Source organism: Lissotriton helveticus, chromosome 6, assembly GCF_964261635.1.
Source record: "Lissotriton helveticus chromosome 6, aLisHel1.1, whole genome shotgun sequence".
NCBI classification, from domain to species: domain Eukaryota; kingdom Metazoa; phylum Chordata; class Amphibia; order Caudata; family Salamandridae; genus Lissotriton; species Lissotriton helveticus.
This window is the reverse complement of record NC_136067.1, coordinates 254615957-254640580: the sequence shown is the minus strand read 5'-3', so window position 1 is coordinate 254640580 and position 24624 is coordinate 254615957. Positions and strand designations below refer to the sequence as shown.

Genomic DNA, 24624 nt, shown 5'->3' with positions numbered 1-24624 from the left:
TCAGTAATGGCCCTGGTGGTGCACCAGGGGAGCCCTCTATGTAAAAGGATAGACACCCCGCGTGAGTAGATAGAATAGAAGGAGGACTGGATTTCATCCCAGTGTCGGGAGTGGAGCCTGGAGGCAGTTGCGGGGAGCAGATGATTTTCCTGGAGGAAACAGATGTCAACTTTGTAGAGAATGAGGTGCGCATGTACAAGGTGAGCCTTTCGATAATCGTTCAGGCCACGGACGTTCCAAGTCCAGAGTGTAGTTGCCGTCATAGAGCTGTGCCAGGAAGGAGAATGCCGGATAGGGCCATGTACAACAGAGGAACCTGAGAAGTGTAAGATGTGGTGTGCAGTACAAGGAGCACTATATCAGACAGTACGGTGCAAAATAGGTCCGAGAAGAAAAATAAAGAAAAAAACAACATGCCTCGAAGGGGAGGCAACAGCACCCAGAGAATTCCCCCTCCACCCACATCAACCCCCCAATCAGGTTGAGAGACCAACCCCACCTGCCCAGGGAACCCCCACCTGGGAAAGGAAAAAGCAACGTGAGAACAAAGGGGAATCATCCCGTAGAGACGTGGCTTGGTGCAGCGTATGCCCCTGCCACTAGGACAGGGTGGCCAAGCCGTGGGTAAAGGCGGACTGCAGGGGAGGGGGATGGGGACTGAATATAACAACTCAAAACCCAGGACCAACCAGGTAAGCAAATACAATACAATACAAGTGTCAGTGCTGTGTAAATAAGGAGAGAGAAATGCAAGTCAATGGGGTCCGATATAATAACAAAAGTCGCATCAGTAGAAAGGGGCAGCCGGGTCGAAGAGCTGGGGAGTATGAAGGCAGTCGCAGTGAGTCAACTTAGGAAAAATAGAATGACAACAGGACGGGCAAGTTCGTGCCACGTTGCGCAGGAGTTCCGATCAAAGTCATTGTCACTTAGATCATCGGTTGCAGCCACTTGGGAGCCGGAGGGAGTGGAGCGCTGGGATTTTTCCAGTTTCTTGGCATAGGCCATCGCTGCTGTGGGTTCCAGAAAGGTGTGGACCTGCGAGCTGTGTCTGATGCGCTACTTGGCCGGGTACGCCAGGGAGTGGGAGATGTTGTGTTTTTGCAGCAGACGTTTGGCCGGGAGAAATTTGCGGCGGGCAGCCTGAACCTCCATTGTATAATCAGGGTAGAAGGAGATCAAGTTCCCCATGATGACAAATTTCTCCTTTCTCCCTGGCATCTCGAAGGTCGTGGAAATTGTGTAGTTTGGCGATAATAGGTCGGGCTGGAAGACCAGGAGCAGGCCGGGGTCCCAAGGAGCGGTGGGTACGCTCGATGATGAATACCGGGGAAAGGACCTCCCCGAATAGGTCTCGGAGCAGTTGTTCAACAAAATCTTCCATTTTGGCTATGTTGGAGGATTCGGACACTCCCGTGATACGGAGATTGCTTCTGCGGGAGCGCGTCTCCAAATCCTCATTCTTATTTTTAATGAGCTCCAAAACTTTATCCATTTGTACAAGAGCATGGTGATCCCGGACGGCAGCACCCTCGGTGTCAGACGCCCTAGCCTCAACTTGAGTTAAGTGTGTGTCATGAGAGTCCACTCGTGCCTTGACAGTGTCAAGGCGGGTGGACAGCTGGTCGGCGATTGCAGTGACTGTAGATTTTACATCCAACATGATAGCTTGGAGGTCATCCTCGCGAGTAGGGTCATTTTCGGGCTGGGTAGGGAGTTCACCAGTGTCCGTGACTATCCCCGCTTGTCGTGGTGATTTGCGCTGGTCGAAAGCTACCTTCGGTTGCTTTGGATCAGTTCACCCCATGGTCAAGCACCAGCGTGCCCCGCAGGTCAGGGAGCAGCGGAGCAGTGTATGTGGAGGCCGCGGCAAGCAGGAGAGGCAGGGATAGAGGAAGGGTGCCTGGGGAGATGATGGCAGCCAGGCCCACAGGGCAGAGCAGGAGCAGGTGTGACGGGGCCAACCAGGCCAATGAGGAGAGTCCCAGCGCTAAACAGGGAGGGGAGCCCAGCAAGGTAGAGGCAGGCCTTTGGAGCAGCAGAGCTGGCAAGGGCAGGTGTGGCCGCAGCCTGACGCAGTGAGATCCTGGGGAGGTCCAGCAGGCCGAGTGAAAGATGAGGGGCCTGGAGGAGTGAGGAGCTCTCCAAGCTGAAGGTTCTAAATCAGGTCCTTGCAAGGCAGGTGGCTCTCAAGCAATGGTGGTGATGGCCGGCTGGCAAGAGAAGGCCCCCGTCCCAACATAGTGTCAGTCTCTATGAGCCCAGGAGCGAGGCGAAGTGAAGGAGAAGCCAGAGATCTGCCGCGGAGCCAGGCCCGGTGGGGGATCGTCCAAGCTAGGAGAAACTGGTGAGGGGCCAGCTCAAGTGTTACAGGCGTCAGATCCGTGTCAGGGCGGAAGATAGTGCACTCCCCATGGGAGGCCGCGCCGGGCCGTGCAGGCAGCAAAAGAGGCGTGGGCCGCAGAGGCAAACCAGCTGGCCGGCAGGAGAGGCAGGTGGGGGCTCTGATGTCCGAACCCAAAGCCAGAGGAACAGCTGAGAGCAAACGCCCGAGGGGCCACTGGGCAGCGTGGAGTTGCGGGGGCGCACCACCCCTGATGCTAGGCCCAAAGCAGGCAGGCCGAGGCAGCGAGCGCTGGGAGGAAAAGAAAGGCGCCCACATGGAAAGTCGGCCCGGGCCGAGAGTTGCGGAGCACGCGCCCCCTACCCCGCCGCAGGGCACCAGCCACAGAGGCGACTCGCCGGATGCGGAGGAGCAGTGTAGCAACGCAGCTCGGATGAGGGACCCCGGTCCACTGGAAGCCGATCAGGCAGGATGTTGGAGCACTGACGGCACAGCAGCTGAGACCGAGCTCCCCCAGAGCGTAAGCCACGAGGTCAAGTCGCCGCACCAGGCCCAAGCAGATATCTCGGCGTGTGTGGAGGCCTGGGAAGGCAGCAACAGAAGCCCCAAGGTGAGGTGAATCTATGTTACCCAGTGTCGAAAGGCAGCACTTCAGTAGTCCGCAGGATGATTACGGATTATCGGCTTGGCCGGGAGAGCCCACTTAGAGTGCAGCCATCTTGCAGCTGGCCAAGCCACGCCCCTCAGGACTGAACGTACTTTGACACTTCTAGCGATACCTATGCTACACTGCAGCCACCTACCTCCAGACCCAAAAATATTTGGCAGCCACTGCAGACTTATTTACTACTTCATTCTGAGGAAACAGAGGGAATGTGTGGTGCGTAAGCCTGACTCCGTTGGAGTCTTTTTCAATATGTAAAATGCTATGCTTATATTTATGATGTAATAACCGTACTATGGTACACACTTCCACATTGCTTGTATCTCCTGGTTCTTCTTCATCTTCCACTATGGTTATTTTTTAATGCAACTGCACTGTCTGACTTTTTTCTTTCTGTATGTGTAGAATTGCCCTCTACTGAACATGATGGAACTTGGGTTATGGATGGCGCAAATGCTGACGCTCTATTGTGACATTTTTGACACCCCTCTATGTTCCTTTGTTTCCATACCCCCTTTCTGCTGATCCTTTATTTTTATTTGTTGGAAATATTCTATAAATAATGTATCTTTTTTTAACACTATAGAAAGGTGCTAGTCCTAGCTGATAAAGATGGGCCCAAAGTTGGGTGACCTCCCCCCCCCACGGAGGCGGGAGCGTGGCCCAGGGCAGACTGTTTGGCGACCCATACCTCCCCATCGTTGAGCCATTGGGAACGTTTGTGGCAACATTCATCTCCCTAGAGAAGGTGCAGGCCTTTATTAAGAGAACTTTCCAAGGGGAGGGTCATGGCAGGGACCTCTCAACCGATCGACCAATTCTCTTCACTTCACCCCTCCTCCCACCCCAACACTAGGGCTTCAAGCACAGCCAATGGCAAGATCAATCTCACGTCTGCGCATTCTTCCCCTCAAGAGGTCTGAGGCAGAGGAGGATTCAGGGGTCATACCATCCACACTTCCTCTCGTGGTAAGAGTTTGCCCTTCTTCTGAACAAAAGTAGGGGGTCGTCTGCTGAATTTTTTCCACTGATGGTTAACAATAACATTGGAAGCATAGGTCTTGCAGACCGTCACATGATACCAGATAGAGTTCTACAGGTCCCAAATCAGGCCTCACGTCTTCATTCCATTGTGTTTTCAGAGCAAGTGTCCACTCTAAAAGACGCAGAAGTTGCAGCTCTCCTAGACAAAGAGGCTATATGCCCAACTTAGCTCCATCCTAACGGGTTTGTCAGCAATCTGTTTCTGGTTGACAAGAGTTACAGTGGTCAGTGCCCAGTAATTAACCTCCAGGAATTCAACAAATAGCTGGTCTACCGCCACTTCAATGTGGAGGGGTTTCACCTCCTCAGGGACGTCTTGAGCCCCCTCGACTGGATGACACACCTGTATCTGAAGGACGCATACCTCACAATTCCTATTTTTTCTCTGCATCAGCAGTTCCTACTGTTCGTGCGGTGTGATGCCTACAGAACTTTTGGTTCCCCACGCTTTCGTTCATTCTCTCATCCGCCTGTGGTGCTTCACAATGGTCCTAAAACCTGTGGTGGAAGAGTTGCGCCTGCAGGGCACACACAAGTCATGGTCGACTTAGACTACATACTTCTTTTCTATAAGCTCCTGTGGAAGCTATCCCTACACCTCCAGACAGCTGACAACTTCCTGGAGAGTTTGAGGTTCATCACAAACGAGAAAAAGTTGCTTCTAACTCCATCCCAAATGACAACCAACATTTCTCGACTTTCTGATAGATTCCCCCTATCAACTTTGAGTCTTACGGGACGGAAAGTGTTGAAGATTTGGCAAGAGGTACAGAAGACTCTCTCCAAATGTCAAACTTCACTTTGACAGATCGTCCGCCTAGTGGGCCTTCTCTCTTTGTCTATCCAGGCAATATTTTTGGGTCCACTACATTTTCAGGAGTTACAACGCCTTAAGGCTCACCACGTCCACAAGGGTTTGATCTTCTCTCAGGTAGTACAACTGTTGGAAGAAGCAAAGGAGGAACTCAAATAGTTGGCTTACCATAAGGAAGCCTGGAATGGCAGAGCAATTTTCAGCTGCAATCCAGATCAGGTCCTAAAATCTAACACCAGGAAACAGGGATGGGGCGCTCATTGTGAGGATTTCTCCATAGGCAGAAAATGTTCAGAAACGAACGGAGGTTACACATCAACTGCTTGGAACTTCTCTCTGGATCGTTTGCAGTCCGTGGTGGAACAAGAACAGAGTTCAATCATGTGTTCTTCTGTAAAACAACAAGGTCTCAGCCGTCCTTTATATCAACTGTCTAGGGGAAATGAGGTACAAAGCTCTCAGATCTGGCACAGAACTTCTGGCAATACTACTTGGACCATCCCAGGCAGGCAAATCAAGTGGCGGACTGGCATTCTCTACACCGCCCAGACACAAGCTTGCGGCGGCTGGACCCTCAGGTATTCACAATCAATTGGGCAGATGGGTCTTCTTCACAGTGGACATTTTCATCTCAAGCCTGGATCACCAAGTGAACTAGACCCGAAACAACATGTGTTGAGTGTACCTTCTTTGGCATCCTTTCAGCTTGGAGAGACACAATGCTGCAAATATGTTTTATTGTGTTGATGCAGGTCTAGGCCCAGTAATATTTTGTACTATATTGTTTGCTTATTGAAAAGTGGTAATAATGAAAATTGGAGAGAAAAAAATATTTTCTTAAAATGCATACTATAACTTTATTTAACATGAAATAATATTATACCAATCCTGAGTACTTCACAAAGTCAATGAACACTTCCTTGTTTTGCTACTGTGAATGTGCCACCTACTAAACGTTGCCTTTTTGATGTTTAAATCCTACAATGGCCATCATCCTTTCACTCTAAAGTTTTGAGAAGGGGCATATTCCACAACTGAGATTACGCCCTTCCATTAAAATTATTTTCAGTCAATTGTTGTATACTGATGTTGTTTTCCTTTCCCATCGTCCCAGAAATGACATTTAGGATGGATCTTGTACCATTGAACAAGACATCCATTTCTTTCCTACCTACCTCAAAAATATGGAGGCCCACCATAAACAGTAGTACAGAGACGTTTTACCACAACTATACAACTACAAATCAAGATTTGGCAGGGCTTTCCACACTGTTTGTTGGGCCTGCAAATCATGCTGGGTCATGCATCTCTATCCTGACTATTGTTTTGATATGGAGTTTCCTCAATCAAAGGTGAAGGATTTGCACACACTGGAAAATGTACAATTTCTGGAAGTTAACAGTGCAACGTCATCCTGGACACTGAAGAGAGGAATTAAGGAAGAGCAAAGTTTGAGTGGCAGCACTTACCTGGGCCGCTGCCCTGCTGAAGCTGTTTGATTTTTTCATTTAAAGATTGCTTCTCAGGAATCAGATGGCTTAGCTTACTTTGATACTCCTGAAGAAAGAAACAAGCATGAATTAGGCATATAATTCAATTGAACACTTTCTTACAAACATCAATGTAGTCACATGCTAAAAGAATAGGACACGCAGATAGGTAACACATAGGTTCCTCACTGTTCACATGCCAACATAGCCATCTGACACTATGGATATAATTTGACTATTCAAGGTGCTTTAAGTACTCTCAGAAAAAATCTTCTATCTGTCTTTTTCCAATGCCATAAGTTTCAGGACTGCAAGACGTGCAATATACCATTAAGATAATGTCCTAAGTAATTTAAAAACATAACACTCTGACATAATTCTCTTCCCTAAATATATACAGTTATATCATGCTTGCTGATAGCAAGGTAACATTTTTTTCAGTCCCACCTCCTCGTTCAAACAATACATTCATTGACGTACAATGGCAGGCTCACTAACCAATACATGTCACCTAAAGTGTATCTATCACATTTTTAGGCTACGAGCTCTTGGAAGTGGGGGTGATGGGAAATAAATACAGCACTTTGCAGGTTGTTTATGTCAACTATAAAACCAGCTGAATCCTATCCCCATGCATGTACAGTCTCCCTTTTATAAAAACAGTAAGGAAAATAATTTCTATGCGGTTTTTGCAATGCATAAAAAAGAATTAGGCTGATGCCAAGGCCCTGAGATTCGTTGTGTTGCTGAAAAAGTATAAAACGTTTATTTGTAGTACAGAACATGTTTTGGAAACAGAGTGTAGGCCTATATGAGGTACCAAACACTGCAACATTCAATTCCCACATATGTGGCACATACTGTTATAAAGCAGTCACAGTGGTTCATACAGCAAATCTTTAAACATGAAACACAGTGAATGTATCTTTGTGAGTTCTGCGCTGGTGATTACAAAGTTTATTGGTTTGCATGTCCTATACTGGTTGGTATAAGGAATCAATATATTGGATAATGCTAAGGTATACAATCATTCATTACTTGTTTATTATCAGAGTCACCATACGGTTTAAGGTGTATGACTATGTTCCCAATATATTGATTTATAGCTCAATAGAACACTGCTGTGTTTATTTAGTGCATTGGTGTGTGCACAGTAAATACTAGGGGGGGTTGTGTATATATAACACAATGGTAGGCTTGCAAAATGTACTGATTTATAGGCACTGGTGCAGAAGTGTAACATATCGGTTGCAGTGCATAATATACAAGTTTGACATCATAATGTGACGATTAAGTGGAAATCACACTGATTCACATGCATATCGTACGACTTTCGAAGAGCAACACACAAGTGCAGATAATGTTTAATGTGCTTGTTCATATACATAATATTTTGACTCACTCTTGTATTGATCTAACAGTATGTGTGAAAGGTACAACCTACAGATTTTAATCTGTTTACTTGTGTGATGCGATGGTTCCCATGCATATTCTACTTTCCATGAATACCACATTGATTTGCATGCACACTGAACTGATCGACCTACACAACTATATTGTTCATATACGTGAATAGTGTTTCATTCTTTTGATGCACTGATCTGTAAGTGTAATATATTGGTTTAAATATACAACCCATTGGTTTGAAACCATTTTATTGAATGATGTACTGGTTCTCATGCTTAACCTGATAGTTTGTATGTTTACCCAACTACTGATTTGCATGCCTAAAGTACTGGCAGACATACACAACTCTATTTCTCTCATGAATACACTATGGTTTACAAGTACACTATGTGTGTCTGAATAGATAAACTACTTCTAAATATCACTTACTGATTTGTGTGCAAAATATACAGGTATATATTTTTTGTATGCCTATTGCATACTATTTATTTGTTGTTTCCTCAATCAAACTGGTTAATGAAAAGCAAACACCTTGAATTAAATGGGTTAAATACTGAAGCCTGTCTTTCATAAATTGGTTTGCTCGCACTATACTATACTATGGTATGGTTTGAATTAGCGGATGTGAAGGGGCAGAGACAATGGCAGGGGCACGTGGTCTCAGGAAGATAAAGGCTCCATTTTCTCGAGTCCGGGGGGAAGCAACCTCCTATGAAGTTGAGAAAGCTTGTTTGGATCTTTCACTCTTGTTAACTATTCACAACTGCCAGGTTCCATTTTTAAAAGTAATGTTTTACACGCTAAACTGTTTTGGTTCACACATTTGAAGCATGATTGTGCAGGATGTAGATTATTTAGCATTTCAACTTTGTTTTAATTAGTTAACTGTGTGTTGCCACTTCTTGCAACCGTGAGGTACGCAGGCAGATGTGTATTCCTTTAATAGCAGTGTCAGATGGCTTACACTTTCAAAATGGTTATGTAGAAAAGAAAACACATGACTTACAACTGTTCCTTCTCAGTTTTGCAGAGGGTCCCAGGCTAATTTGACATCTGTAAATGTTGACATATTCTGTAAAGCATGAGTCTTTTGATATTGAATGACATCAGGGCCTTATATTTGTGTTAAATAAAGGAAACCCAAGTTCTGGTAGTCCAGGGAACTGTCTGAAAGGGGCTAGTGCAACACACATCATTATATACAAGAGATTGTTAGTTTGAATGTAAAAAAGCAACTATTTAAAGTTCACCTGGGGGCTTATTTTTGCGCTTAAGTGTGCGCTACGAGGCAGCGAGCCACAGTGCACCACATCTGTTATAAAGCACTTGGTTTCCTTAGCATTTACTTTAACAGTCAAGCAGTCAAGATAGAATTTATTTTCATGGAATGTAATTTTATAATTATGTTTCATCCAGAGATGGTAAATAAAAAGGCCAATGCCTTGTCGCAGAACAACAGGCTCTGCCATGTTTTTGGATAAGATCATTAGGGCAATGCTTTCAGAGACATGGTCCTGGTGGAGTGCAGTAAAGGAAAATATCATTTATTCTGTAAGCATCTGTTCATCGAGTAAGGTGCTAGGAGTATTTTGTATTGCACTATAGACAGAAGTGGAAGGGTGTGTGTTGCATCATCCCTTCCTGCAAACATACTCTGAGGCAAGCTCCATGGAGACAGAAGAAGGCTCAGACGGATCGAAGAAGACGACATTGGCGCCAGGACATCAAGATGAAATGGTGGCGGTTGGTTGACAGACCGCCCTGTGATTGTTATCAGTCAACGGTCTTGAAAAGTGGAGCAGTTAGTCTCAAAACAATTGTGAGGATTGCGTCAGTATCTAAGCTGTTGCTGGTCATGTTGGATCTTGATGGAAGACACAAAACAATCTAGGGAGGAGTCAGTGCCCATTGTGGACTCAAGTCACCGCACACCCAGTGACTCAAAACGTCTTCGAAGAAAAGCAAATAGTAATGCCTGAGCCCAACACTAGAAGGCAGGAGTACAGAGCACATGTATCCAATGCCACACATACTAAGAACAGATTGATTTGTTTGACAATCTTACTTATCAATGATCTTCTCTCGACACATATCAACAAATTCTCTAAAAGAGAAGGCACAGACCTAGTTTCATAACAGCTCTAAAACAGTACATCTTGGGAGATAAAATGCATTTACAGAGGTTCATATGTATATTTGTCCGATGAATTAGGCTAAAGTTAGTGCGGATATTAATACACATTAACAATGATGTCGGGGCATGCTATGTAAAAGATCAGGGGTGTGTGCTCATTCCTGGGTCACCAATATCATCTCTGTAGTCACCAAAACCTCACTGTAATGGCACATTTCACAACTCTTAAGAAGCTCTAACCTTCTAAATACTGTGGTCAAATTACATGGTTCGGCTACTTAAGATTGTTTTGGACTAGGGATCACAGCTAATACTCCACTACCGAAAGGTGTTTTGTCCGAACCTACAAAATTCATTCAGTTAACATACACAGATTAATGAACATGCTTAAAGATTTACCTGAACTCTAAAACAATATTTATGTTGATGCTACTTTGTGTGAGTCTAAAAGATTGTGTGGGATGTGCTTTGAAACAGGAAATTCCATGTAGAAAATCATTGAATTATGCTATTCACTTATTTTCTCAGCTACCTCCTTTCTTTCAGTTTCACGGCCCCAAACTGAGTTTATTGCCAATTTCCATGCCTGCAGCCGATTTACTACCAAGTGTGAACTAAAGTCTCTGACATCTCCCTTACAGGCATAATTATAGCTCACAAACAAACTGAATTCAGAATTGATGCTGGTACCTCAACCGATCTCTTGCAAAGACTCCAGACAATCCAGAACGCAGCAGCCAGACTGATCCTCAACCTACCCAAGGGAACACACATCACCCAGCACCTGAAAGACATCCACTGGCTCCCCATCCAGAAGACATGCTAGTATAAGGGCCTGACCCACGCTTACAAAGTCCTCCACAACTAAGCACCAGACTACATGAACCTGGAGCCTGGTCTTCCACCAACCCTCCAGAAACCACCGCACACTTCGCCCTCGCTTAGACATCACACATCTGCCGCAGCTGCTCCAGTGGACGCTCTTTCTCCAACCTCACTGCCTAAGCCTGGAACACCCGCCACCTCTGCACTTCTCCTTCGCTGAACTACTTTAGGAAGAGACTAAAGACCTGGCTCTTCAACTGATACCTGCAGCACTGCGCCTGGATACCCCTGAGGTGATTAGACATGCGATACAAATACTACTTTATTGATTGATGATTTGTGAGCCAATAAAACATGGAAGACAGGTCCTTCAGAAAACATAGACAACACAATATGGCTGTCCAGCGCGGACATCACATTTAAGGCATTTTGTAAATTAAAGTCACATTTCATATCACTGATTCTTATTTTGAAACACAATAACCCTGTGACATACTAGATGCAACTGCCACAGGGCATTCAAATCCAGCATGAATTCCACATCTCATTGTTCACATTTTCTCCTTAATACAAGTAGTTAGGATGTCTGACTCCCTTATTGGTGGTTGACGGTCGACTGGAAAATGAAGTACGAGAATGCTAGATTCCATGCTTCATCATGGTTACCTTTGGCAAACAGGGAAATGTAAGTGATTTCGGCTCTGAGAATCAACTGTTTCAGTGGTTAAATTTCATTGCCATTTTCATGATAGGAAGTGAGTCCCACATTTGCATAAGATGGCTATCATGGTCAGGATCTAGCCACCCACCTATGTGCATTGAATTAATGTTTTACCATCATTTCTCTCTCAAGGCACAAAAAAGGTGTCTCTCCTTCCACTCAACATCTAGGTTTCAGGTACATTTTCTGGAACTGGCTTATGACTGTACACATTCAACTCCCTTGAGCTCAAAGAAAACTTTTTGTTATCATAGAGAATATAGCTTTGTAAAGTAGGGTGCTTCTCCTATATGAATAAATTACTTTGTTATAAGAGATGACTCAAAAGTGGTTCTCCCCTCTACAGCCAAACAGCAGCTGACTGGAAAAGAAATGTTACCACAAAGTGAATGCAGTATGAACTTACACAGGTACAATCCAAAACATACAAATAATGCAGGGTAACTAAAGTTATAACACATCTTCCCCCTTAGCAAATAAAAAAAACAGTACCACAAAAGTAAAAAACAACAATAGTAAATATAAGTTACAAGAATACAAACTTTACACTGCATAATCATGTAAGTATCTCAGTGGTCTGGGTTCTCTGCGTAAGCTTGGAGTCTCAGAAGGTTCTGTCTTTTTCTCCACCACATTTCTGGTGGAAGAGAAAATCACCCCTTGCAGTATCAACACCTTGTGGTCTCATCCCAATTTCAATTGGTCTTTTCAACATTTCATTATCATCTATCAACATAAAACGACCACTATCACTTTCTAGCTCATCTCTCTCATCACCTCTCCTACTATATAATGCTACTCTCCTCAAATTCAACATTTTACATAATAACAAACAAACCATGTATTTCTTTGACTTTTCACTGCCCACAGAACTTCGACATACATCCTTCGATACGTCCCGAACTTACTTTGACCAAATTCTCCTCTTGAATTCTGGTAAAATTTCCCTCCTTCTCAACACATTCATAACTCTCCTTACTACATAACGCTTTCACCAATGCAGGAAATATTTTAGTATTTGCTTTTCTTCCTCTTCCTCTCACTAACTAAATTTTATTGGCTTTACCATTTTTTTACACCATTTTTTTTAAAAATATATTTTTATTGCAGACAATATAAAAGTTACATGTAATCACATTTTACGATTCCTAACCCAGTGGCTGCTATGCACCAATCTCCTAGAATCTCGTTACACAGCCCGTGTGCCCACATCCCGGAGGCCGGGCGGCGGTAACCACAAGTAAGCAAAGGACTTAAAGCAAGAGTCAATCGCAGCCCTCTAGTAGGAAGACCTCATGTCCGCTTTTCTATTTGTGAACAACCCCTCTCTGGACCCCCCCCCACCCTCCCCAACAACTCCCATCTCTTTAGCAACCTTAGGAAACAATCATGAGCAACTGGATGCGACTTTATACAGCCTGCCATGCCACTTCGCCCCCCAATCCTGCGAACCCTCCAGCGGGTAGCTATGCCCGACATGAAACCCCCTATCTCCGTGTCAAGTGGAACGACCTCCGTAACACTCCTCAGGAGTGTCCCTCGCCAACCGTATGATATTGTGTGCCGTGTCCTGAGGGTTCCTTCTGTAATGTTCATTAGGGGTGCTGCTGTGCGATCCATAGTCCCTTAGTGCTCGCGACGGGGTCTCCCCACCCCAACCCCCCCTCCCCAACGTCCCACCACTTCTGCGTGTCATCTCAGTCGGTCTTCTAGAGTTATGTGCCAGGAGCGTTAAGTGTTTCGGAGTGGGATGTGCCCTGGGTGCGTCTGAGGGGTTCCCCTTCATTATCCTGCTCCTTCTCCTCGTCATCTGTCTCTAGGTCCCTTAGGGCTTGTACTAACACCTCCCACGCCGTCGCCGCGTCCAATGCTTTGTCGTCCTGTCGCCTACGCGCCATCTGATACCTAAGGGAGCTTTCGTATGCAGCCCATTTCAGGAATTCATTCATCCAACGTCTGTACGAGGGACCAGCTCTTGCCTTCCAATGTCGAATAATTTCGCGTTTGGCTAATATTAGACCCATGTCAATAAATTTACTGGTGTTCTTGTGTTTGGGGGTGTGAGGGAACCAATGTAGGACACTGATAGCCATGTCAAACTGCAACTGTCTCTTCGTCACCTCGTTCATCGTGTCCCCTATCGCCTTCCAATAGTCTCCCAGCATTGGACAAGTCCACAGCATATGGTCCAGTTCGACCGCCTCTCTAGTGTATCTAGGACATGCTGCCTCACTCGCTCCAAAATACCTACGGATTTTCCCTGGGGTTAAATACGCTCTATGTAATATGAAAAAGTGCACTAGTTGGAAGCGTGCATTCCTAGTACTCTTACGGGCTCGTCGCACTATCTGCGCCCAAGCCATCTCCGGGATCTCCCGTCCTATATCTGCTTCCCATTTGGTTTTCAACCCGGTCAGAGGTGGCAAGTTTTCTCGGAGCATTCTAGCAAAGAGACATGTGACCGCTTTGTAAGTACCCGCCGCCATCATGGTATATTGGCAGGCCATAGACGTCGTGGGTTCCAGTAATCCCTCTTGCCAGTGCGCCTGCATGGCTCTAGTGATTGCGGCATGCAATAAGAATCCCCACCTTGGTAGGTCAAACATTTCCTGGAGCGATTGATAAGGCAGCAGCGCCCCATCCTCGTATAAATCCCCTACCACATGTAGTCCCGCCTCTTCCTAGACCTGCAGCTGCGACCAGTCCCCACCATGTGGCAACGCCGTCACCATTCCAATAGGTATTTCCGGCACATACGGGTGACGCACTCCCGCCAGCCGTTGGGATCTGTTCCAGCAAAGACGGAACGTTTGTTCCTCTATGGTTAGGTCTTGTACGTCTAGCTTCTGCTGCAGTGTTATGTAGGCCAAGACATGGCGCGGTATGCCTCCCTCCCTCTCCTGCTCTGGGCCTCTGAACACTCTCGCCACTTCCTGTGTAAAGAGCTGCAACTGAGCTGCTAAATAGTAGAGTTCGAAATCCGGGACTGCAAGTCCCCCCTCATCTTTCGGTCGGAGGAGTGTGTTCTGGGCGACCCTGCATCTCCCTGCGCCCCAAAGATACGAGGATATCTGCGATTTTATTGCTTTAAAAAGGGAACAGGGTATCCACACAGGCAGGGTACGAAAATAGTACAGAAGTCTCGGCACTGCTACCATTTTCAAGAGGGAGATCCGGCCCATCAGTGATAGTGGCAGAGTCGCACAAAAGGCCATACTGCCCTTCAGTGCCCGTATACAACGACCCACATTGCCTTCCGACATGTCCACCGGTGTGTGGTATATGTACACCCCGAGGTATTTCAAACAGGTAGGTTCCCATTTTATCAACGGGTGTCCATCGGTCCTAACCTCCCCCTGCCGCACGGGAAACATACACGTCTTGGACCAATTGACTTTAAGGCCTGAGAGCTCTCCAAAACGTTGAAATAGTCTTTCCGCCCCAGTCAAGGCCGCCTCTGCATTCTCAAGAAATAGTAATAGGTCATCCGCATATAGGGTTATAAGGTGTCGCCCATCCCTGCCGTCCAGCCCTCTATAATGTCTCCCCGTCCTGATCTCGCTAGCAAGTGGTTCTATAGCGAGGGCAAACAAGAGGGGGGACAACAAGCATCCTTGTCACGTTCCGCGTGTTACCGGGTATTGGCGCGATATCAGCTTCCCCACCCGCACCCTCGCCATCGCCGAGGTATATAATACTCTCGTCCATTGTACATACTCTTCTCCAAGCCCGAAACGCTTCAAAACATTATATAAGTAGTCCCATTCCAAGCTATAAAAAGCTTTTCTAAGTCGACGGACAGGATCAATGGCATTTCTGCCTCGGAGTCGTCATCGCTCATAAGACGTATGAGTCTTCGAATATTCGAAGTGGTGTTACGTGTAAGGATAAAACCTGACTGATTTTTGTGGACCAACGAGGTCATATATGGCAATAAGCGGGCTGCCAATATACTACTAAGAATTTTGTAATCAGTCGTCAACATGGACAACGGCCTATACGAATCCGTGCTGCTACTTTCCCTGCCTGGCTTCAACAACGGGATCACCAGCACTTCTCTCATTGATTGGGGCAAACGACCCGTTTCTTTGGCCTCCCTATACACCTCCAATAGCCTCGGCGCTAAAAGGTCCACATATTTACCATAAAATTCTATCGGAAGACCATCCAGCCCTGGTGTTTTGTAGCGGGCCATGCGCTTTATAGCGCCTCGAATCTCCCCCAGCTCTACATCTTTCCCTAGGTCTTCCGCTTGATCGTGGTCTACTTGTGGCAAATCCAGCTCCTCCAAAAAGGCGTCCAGAGACGGGTCTCCGTTCGCCAGCATGCTTTTATAGAGCTTCTCGTAGTAACGTGTAAAGCCCTGCAGTATTTCAGCCTGAGTATGTACCATTGTATCCCCGTCCGCCTCCAAAGCCAGGAAGGGGGAATGTCGCCGTGTGGGGTTGGCCAACCATGCTAGCAGTGTGCTCGCTTTATCACCTTCTGCATGCACCCTCGTCGAGTAGGTCTTGTAGTCAAAGCTACGGAGTCTCTCTACTTCGACGGCCACTGCCTCCAGAGCTGTGTCAACTCTCTCTTGTAATTCAGGGTGCCCAGGTCTCGCTATTTCTACGTCCCTCAGGTTTTTCTCCGCTTTATCGAGGTCTCCCAGGAGAACCTTCCGTACCCCCGCCTGCTTCCCGATACAGAGCCCTCTGATGACGACCTTGAAGGCGTCCCACTCATTTGCCCTGGAAGCGGTGGTTCCAGCATTGTCTGCAAAATATTGCGTAATTCCTTCCTCTAGCATTGTATGAAAGAGCGGGTCATCTAAGGTGTCAAGGCATAGTTTCCAAGTGGGAATACATGGAGTCTCAGACATCCAGTCTAAAGTGATCAATAGGGGGTTGTGATCTGAGATTGTCCTGGCGAGATACTCAGCGCGCACCACAGATGTAATCACCAGTGGGGAGCACAGCATTGCATCCAGCCGAACATGTAGCTCATGTACACTAGCGAAAAAGGAGTAATCCCGATCTGTCGGGTGTCGTACGTGCCAAGCGTCCTCCAAACTCCAGTGTGCCTGCCATTCTAGCCTACCCTTGGCCAACCGGTGTACCGAGGAGTCACCAAGCGGTGGGTGAGATCTGTCCAGCGAGACGTCTGTCACCGAGTTGAAGTCTCCTCCAACCACTACCGGGCCCGTCAGGAAGTGTGCAAGTGTCCCCGACAGTTTCCCCAAGAAAGCCAGTTGTTCCGTATTGGGTGCATAGTGTAATATCGCAGCCCCGTAGTTTACCCGCAACCACCACAAACCTGCCCTCAGGGTCACTCACCTGACGGGTCACCTGAAATGGCACTCCAGCCCTCACCCAGATCAGTGTCCCTCTAGCAAATGCGGAATAGAGGGTATTGAACACCTGACCACGCCATCTACGCTGCAGTGCTAGCCCCTCAGCCGCTGTCAGGTGCGTTTCTTGAAGAAAAGCAATCTGGACTCCTCTGCGAGTTAATTAAGAGTGGACCTTATGTCTCCTTGCCATCGTATGGAGCCCCCTCACATTCCAGGTCATACATCTCAAATTATCAATATCAGCCATTGTCCCACTCCATCTCACAGCTGACCAAACCGGCCGTTGAGTCTGCTTCAGTGGTGGAACCCGCCCAACAATTCCCCTGCTGCCCCTGCCCTCCCAACCCCCAAACAACAAATACCAGCATTCGCCTCAAAGGAAGTCCCCCAACAATTACCCCTCCTACCTCCCCCAGAACAGGACCCAACAGCAACCCATCAGACCCCGTCCAAACTACCACCATTCGACTCTAACTCCCGCCTATCCTGCAGTCGTCACTGCAGGGGCCTTAAGGGCCGTAAGGGGATGGCTCCAGACCGACAGGCAGCCGCGCCAACCCGTAAACCTCGCCCCCAAAATCCCCCATAAAGGGCTTGCGGCAGTCCCATTTGTGGTAGCAACCCCATCTTCTCTACCCCCATCATCCGCAAACAGTCACCACAAAGACAAAGTTCCAAGGTCTCACGTGTCAGGCATCTAGGATTTCTTCCGCCTAGTTCGGCGTCACCTTCAGACCCTTGGCGCCATGCATCTCCAACAGGTCCGTCTCCGAGCCCGTATGATTGCCCTCGAATTCTGTGCCGTGTTTCGAAAGAGGCGGACTAGCGCCCGAGAGCGTCACCACTGCTTGCAGTGCCGCCTTCCGTTCTTCTGCTGTCTGCGACGCTGACGGTGTACGGGTGCCCCGCCTCCATCTGCGGAGTCTCTGTGATTTTCGCACCTGCGTCGATCTCTGTATCTCCTCTTCCTGACGTTGCGTGCGGTCGGTTCCCGCTTTGTAGGTTTCGACCCATGACCAGGCCTCCTCTGGCGTGTGGAAAAAGCGAGCCGTGCCGTCCAGCTCGACTCGCAATTTGGCCGGGAAGAGAAGGGAGTATTGTATTCCTTCATCTCTGAGTGCTCGCTTAACAGAGAGGAAGGAGGCTCGGAGCCTCTGTGTGTCATAGGTGTAGTCAGGAAACAAGGTCACTTTGCTATTGTCCACTTGGTAGGGTCCCGTGTCGGGGGCTCTTTGGAGCAGCAAGTCTCAGTCTTTGTAGTGGAGCAGTTTTGCTATAACCGGCCTGGGTGGCTGGCCCGGTCTAGGAGGCCTAGCAGGTACCCGGTGTGCCCGTTCAAGTGCGAAAAAAGGCGATAGGCCCTCCAGGGCCACTGTCGTCTTAAGCTATGAATCCAGGTAGCCGATCATGTCCCCCCCTTCAATTCTTTCTGAAGGCCAACCAAGCGGATGCTGTTACGCCTGTTCCTGTTTTCGGCGTCCTCAGCTCTCCTCTCCAGTGTTTGTATCCTAGCTAGGGCAGTGTCCATCTTCACCTCTAGGGCTGAGTGAGCGGGGGTCAACTCCTGTAGCGTGACTTCATTCTGCTTGACCCTATCCGTCAGCTTGGCATGATCCGCACGGAGTAGCCCCAGCCCAGATGCCACTTGTGCAATGTCCTGCTGCAATGCATCTCTTGTTGCCGCAATGGCCTCCAGTATGCGGTCTTGTAGTTGCTGGAGGTCTGTGTGCCCCGACGCGGTAGGCTCATGCGCCTCCGTAGTTGTGGTGGCATCTGCTTTTCCCTTAGGCTTCCCCATGATTCAGGGCTCCCTACAACTCTAACGTACCTCAAATGTCGCCAGGGGCAGCTCAAGTCTGAGGGTGTAGGGAGGGACCCTGCGCTGGTCACACAACTCGTATGTTATGTTATGTTAGGTTGTCTTGTAAAGCGCATGGCTACCCCAGCAATGGGGCGTCCCAGCGCTGTAGACCACTGGGGAACCCGTCCTGGCTTTCCCTGTGAGATGATCCCTGCTGGGTATCTCCAAGGTGAAACCAGGCATCCCCGGTGTATGTGGGGGGCCGTTGTGGAGATGAGGCAAGCTAATGCCCAGAGTTGCCGAGTGTGATCCCTGGTTAGAGTAGGCACCGAAGCGAGAATTATCGAGTCCGCTGACTGACTGGTCCACGACCCTGCCGCGTCAGGGAATTGAACCCAGGTCCCGGACCGTCCTCTGCTTCTGGGTCTGCCGCCTCTAACCAGTGAGCCACACCACTCCACTCCACTCCACACAACTCGTAGGGCACTCCCAAGTGTCGATCTTCTGCGCAGCTCCGACATCGGCGACCGCCAGGCACGAACGTGCCGCACCCTTCAAGCGCCGGCTTCCTCCAACCTCGTGGCCCAAGTTACAGCTCCTATCTCGGGACTCCCTCGTATTAGGCTAAGGCCTCTATCCCCTCTGTCCTCAGGAGAGATGTCCCCAGCAATGGCAAGTTAGTCCGTTCACCCACCTGTATGCTCCACTACGTACGTCGACGGGCTCACGCCCTATGCAGGGAAACCACCAGCGGGACAAGAAACTCTTCGAGTGCAACGTTCTAGGGGCCCTCCAGTGCCTCCAATCTCCTTTCTCCTCAACTTGTTAACCCGTTATCCGGCTCATCCTCCAATCTGTCAGGGGGCCACTCTCTCGCGACCACAACACTCCACTTTCGCCGGGGGTGGCCGCTGGAATTCACTCAGCTCCCTCTGGCAGACCCCTTCTGAGTCTAGTCCCGGGCATCCTTCTCCCAGAGGAGACCATTGGCGATGCGCGCTCTAGCCCACCAGTCCATTGGCCTCAGTGTAAGACGGGGCCCAGCTCGTACATCCTCCTGCCCCTTGCCGTGGGATATCAATGGCCTCTCGGTGGATGTTCAGTCTCCACCCAGTGCTAGCGGCCCCCACTCAGTGCCAGCGCACTCCACCGTCCTCTGCACCCTTAGCAGGCCACACTCCTACCGCAGAGCGTTTCGCCGTGTCCAGGTCTCCTCTCCCGCTCGGTGATGCTGCTCCACCTCTCCCGCACACCGCAGGGCCCAGCTCCCTGGCTCTCCGCTGGTCTCCCCGCTCTGCCGACCGTCAGCCGCTTCTACGCCCCCGAACTCCGCCATGATGGGAGGCAGCGTATACCGGTAATCGGCTGCAGACGGGCCGCGTTTCTCTCCTGCCTCGCAGCACAGCTCGCACTCCTTAATTATGTGGCGTTCGCACTCTCCTTCGCCTGATCGTATCGGAGCCTCTGCTCACCCGCCAGGGTCGGCGATTCCAGGAGCTCGATCAGCCTACGGGTGCCATTTTGCCTCTTCGCCGGCCTCAGGCTTCTCTGTCCTCGCACCTTTGTTTACCAGCTTGCGGAGTATTCCTGCTCACTTCAGGCAACTCCGCTGCAGTCCCAGTCCCTTCTGCTGTCTAGCCAGTCACATTTGCACGGTCTGCCGCATTGGAATTCAGGAGAATAGGGGGATCAGGCGCGGAGCTCCGAGCTCACGCCGCCATTCCCGTTGGCGATCAATCCACGCCCCCCCATTTTTTGACACCATGACCTTAATATCACACCTATTAGTCATAGCCATTTGAATAGCACCTTTCTTCATACAGTTCTTTCTCTCCACTCTCCCATCGGTTTGGAGGTTATACAAAGATGTGCAAGAATGTGAAACCCCACAAAACTATAAAAAAACATTTTTTTTTTAAATCATCTGATGTCAGCTGTGTGCCATTATCAGTGATGAGTCGAGGGATAACCTTCTTCTTTACAAACTTCCCCCAGAGCGCTAACAGTATCTTTAGTTGGCATTTCACAGACAATTTCACAACTAACCACCAAGTACACATCAACCAAAACCAGGGCAAATCTCAACTCTCCATTCACACCAGAAAAGGGCTAATAAAATCAAAGTACACACTACGTAGTGGTTAACCAGGATCGTAAATCTCCCCCATGACATATTGCTTCCCTACTCTTAACCTCATCTCCCCTTCTTGCTATACACCTCTCACCCAAACACTGATATCACTCTAGATACCAGCCCACCAAATATTTTGTCTCAATCTCTTTTTCATTCTTGTTTGACCTAGATGTCCCTAATGCGCTATCTTAAACAATTTCAACCTCAACCCTTCAGGTGGCACAAACTTATCTCTCAAAGTAACTTTCCCTTCCACCACAGATAATTCATTCTGAATTTTACAATTCAGTTCACCGAAACTGGAACTTGATTTTCACCTTTGCACCCTTTCGAGATTAACAAAAAGACCCCTTTGTAAAAACAGATCCTCTTCTATACTCTGGACACCATTCCTCTTTGGATATTGTACCCTGACTCCATTCATATATGTCACTCATACTCACAACAGCCCCTTCACTTTCAAAAGTTCCAACTACCTCACTATCTACATCTTGCCAAATCAATGGCAAGCAAGACAGTCCATCTGCACGGGCTTTGCACCAACCTGGTATAAACTCAATTTCATTCTGGAACTCTTGAAGATGAGCAGCCAAACCGGCCAACCTTGCTGACATCTTTACTGCTCCCCTCAACAAAAACACTTTCATCAAAGGTTTATGATCAGTGCATAGAATTGTAGGAAAACCCCACAGTAAGCCCTAACATATTCTTCACGCTATGCTGCAGCCAATGCCTGCCTTTCGATAACACCCTAGTTTCTTTCTGTACGAGAAAAAGAATGCAAGGCAAAGGCTACAGTCTTCTCAACACCTTTATGCATTTGGGATAAGAACAGTTCCTAAGCCTATAGCACCCGCATCAACTGCAAGTAACAATCGGTTTAGTGTCAAAGCGAGTCAATAAACATTTGCTGTGCAAATCCCATGTTTTAGATTAGAAAAAAATTCTGCTGTATACTATCCCAAACAAAAATCCAACATTTTCTCAAAAGTATTCTTAGATCTTCTGTTTTCTCTGCAAAACTCTTCACTAATTTTGAATAATATTCAATGGGACCCATCTTTGTGCCTGGAAGCATGAGCCAATCTTATTGGCTCCAGACATTCCGAAGCTGACAAGGTGCAACCTAAATACTCAATTACTTCAACCAAAAATGTAACGTTTTCTCTTTTGAGAGTTAATCCTGCCTCAGCAATTGTATCTAACACACTCTTGAGAGCAATGTTATAACTCTAAATGGTTTCAACAAACACCAGGATACTGTCTTGAAAATGTATTATGTTATCCTACACGGCGGATCTTCCCCAGGCTCTCAGGGGCGATGACGATGCCTCCCCACCAGCTTTGGACAAGGCTCATTGGGTCGCAGTTCTGCATGGCAATTCGGGCCTGGTACTAGACATCCTCACCCAGGTGCACTTCTTCACTGAGAAGGAGGCAGTTCTTAACGCAGACAAGCTGAGAGAACTGTACGATGAATATCAATGGGGCCAGCCATTTGCCTTGATCTTTACGTGGGAGTGCAAGCCCAAGTTGATCCGATCCCCACAAGACGCCTAGCACCCACTCGAACTCTCGGCGGATTTCCGTCCCTCCAGCCCAACCTCACTCTCCACCCAGCCCAGAGTTCCTCTACGTCCAGCGTGGACAACTATGCTGCGTCCAAGAATGAATATGCTACTTACCAGTATGCATCTGTTCTTGGCATGTAGGGCTGCTGACATTCATATCTATAGCATAGATCGCCGCCTAGTGTTGGGTCCGGATGATTGCACCTTGTTGTCCTGGAAGAGTCTTCGAAGTATCACGAGATAGGTGGCTCCTCCCCTGGACTACAGTGCGCATGGGCATTGACTCCATCCTTAGATTGTTTTTAGCCATTGTGGCAAAGATGGAGTGCAATAGTGTAAACGATGACCATGTGTAAGAGTATGTGTAAGAATAAGAAGTCTGCAACCGCTACGGGCGCCGGGGAGGAGGGCGGGCGATATGAATGTCAGCAGCCCTACATGCCAAGAACAGATGCATACTGGTAAGTAGCATATTCAGTTCGAGGCATGTGGGCTGCTGAATTCATATCTATAGCATAGTATACATAGCAGTCCCCCCACTAACGGCGGCTGCCCGTGCCAGTTGCAGAAGCCTGAAAAAGTGTTCGAAGAACAGCCTGCCCTACAGCTGCCTGCTGCTTGGAATGGACGTCTACACAGTAATGCTTAGTGAACGTATGTGGTGTAGACCATGTGGCTGCTCTACATATGTCTTCCAAAGGAATATTGCCTAGGAACGCCATGGAGGCCCCCAACTTGCGAGTGGAGTGGGCCCTGGGGGGGGACCGTTAAAGTGCGCTTAGCCTTGTGATAGCAAATTTGAATGCACTTAACGATCCATCTGGCAATTCCTGCTTTGGAAATGGGGTTGCCTTTGTGCTGGGGTGAGAAGGCAACAAAGAGCTGTTGTGTTTTTCTGAAATCTTTTGTTCTGTCAATATAGTACATCAGCGCTCTTTTGACATCAAGAGTGTGGAGCATTCTTTCGGCGACAGTTTCTGGGTTTGGAAAGAATGCGGGCAGTTCAATGGTTTGATTGATAGGAAACTGCGACACCACCTTTGGAAGAAACTTAGGGTTAGTGCGCAGCACAACCCTGTTGGGATGAATTTGAATAAATGGCTCTTGGACAGTGAGCGCCTGCAGCTCACTGACTCGCCGTAGAGAAGTGATGGCAATGAGAAAAGCCACCTTCCATGTCAAGAATTGAATCTCACAGGAATGGAGAGGCTCAAAAGGTGGGCCCATCAACCTGGTGAGGACCACGTTGAGGTTCCACACAGGAGCTGGCGGGGTCCTGGGAGGGATGACGCGCTTCAGGCCTTCCAGGAAGGCCTTAACGGCCGGCACTCTGAAAACAGAGAGATGCTGCCTGTTTTGGAGATAAGCCGCTATGGCGGATAAGTGTATCCGAATGGAAGCATATGCCAGATTGCATTTGTAGAGATGTAACAAATAGCAGATGATATCTGGAATGGATGCATCTAGCGGGTTGATACTGTGGGTAGTACAGTAAATGACAAACCGCTTCCATTTAGTTGCATAGCAAGCTCGGGTAGTGGGCTTTCTAGCCTCCCGGATGATGTCCATGCATTCAGGAGGCAGATTAAGGTAGCCAAACTCTAAGACTCCAGGAGCCAGATCGCCAGGTTGAGCTGTTGGGGATCTGGATGCTGAATGTCGCCATGGTTCTGCGTCAAAAGCCCCGGTGTGAGGCGCAGCCTTTGATGCGGCACCACGGAGAGTTCTAGAAACGTGGTGTACCATGGTTGGCGTGCCCACGTTGGAGCAACGAGGATAAGCGTCATCGAGTGTTGTTTGAGTTTCCTTGCCACCAGTGGGATGAGAGGCGCTGGTGAAAAAGCGTACGCAAATCTGCCTGACCAGTTCATCCATATCGCATTGCCCTGCGACTGTGGGTGAGGGAACCTGGCGGCAAAGCTTTGGCATTTTGCGTTTTCCTTTGTGGCAAACAGGTCTATCTCTGGATGACCCCACTGCAGGAAGTACGGGCGGAGTACTGATGGATGTATCTCCCACTCGTGCATTTGGTGGCTGTACCTGCTGAGCAGATCCGCCATCTGATTGTCTTTGCCCGGGAGGTGTTCCGCCATGAGGAAGATGTTCCTCTGAATGGCCCACTTCCACATGCTCTGAGCCAGATGAGACAACTGTGGAGAGTGTGTACCTCCCTGCTTTTGGATGTAGTACATGGCTGTCATGTTGTCCGTCCGGATCAACACGACTTTGTTGCACAGATGTACTTTGAAGGACTTCAATGCCATGAAGATTGCCATTAGTTCTAGGTAGTTGATGTGCATCTTTTGTTGCTGCGTCGTCCACAGTCCCTGCACTGTGTAG

General features: G+C 48.2%; 1 protein-coding gene across 8 annotated transcripts in view; it reads right to left on the bottom strand.

Moving 5' to 3' along the window:
- ITSN2 (intersectin 2) overlaps nucleotides 1–24624 on the bottom strand; it is a 1402222-nt gene that overhangs the window by 806167 nt on the left and 571431 nt on the right. For all 8 annotated transcript variants that reach the window (XM_078647702.1, XM_078647706.1, XM_078647705.1 and 5 more), the window contains one exon: nucleotides 6336–6423. In XM_078647702.1, the coding sequence (XP_078503828.1) occupies nucleotides 6336–6423 (88 nt within the window). The remainder of the gene's footprint in view (nucleotides 1–6335; nucleotides 6424–24624) is intronic.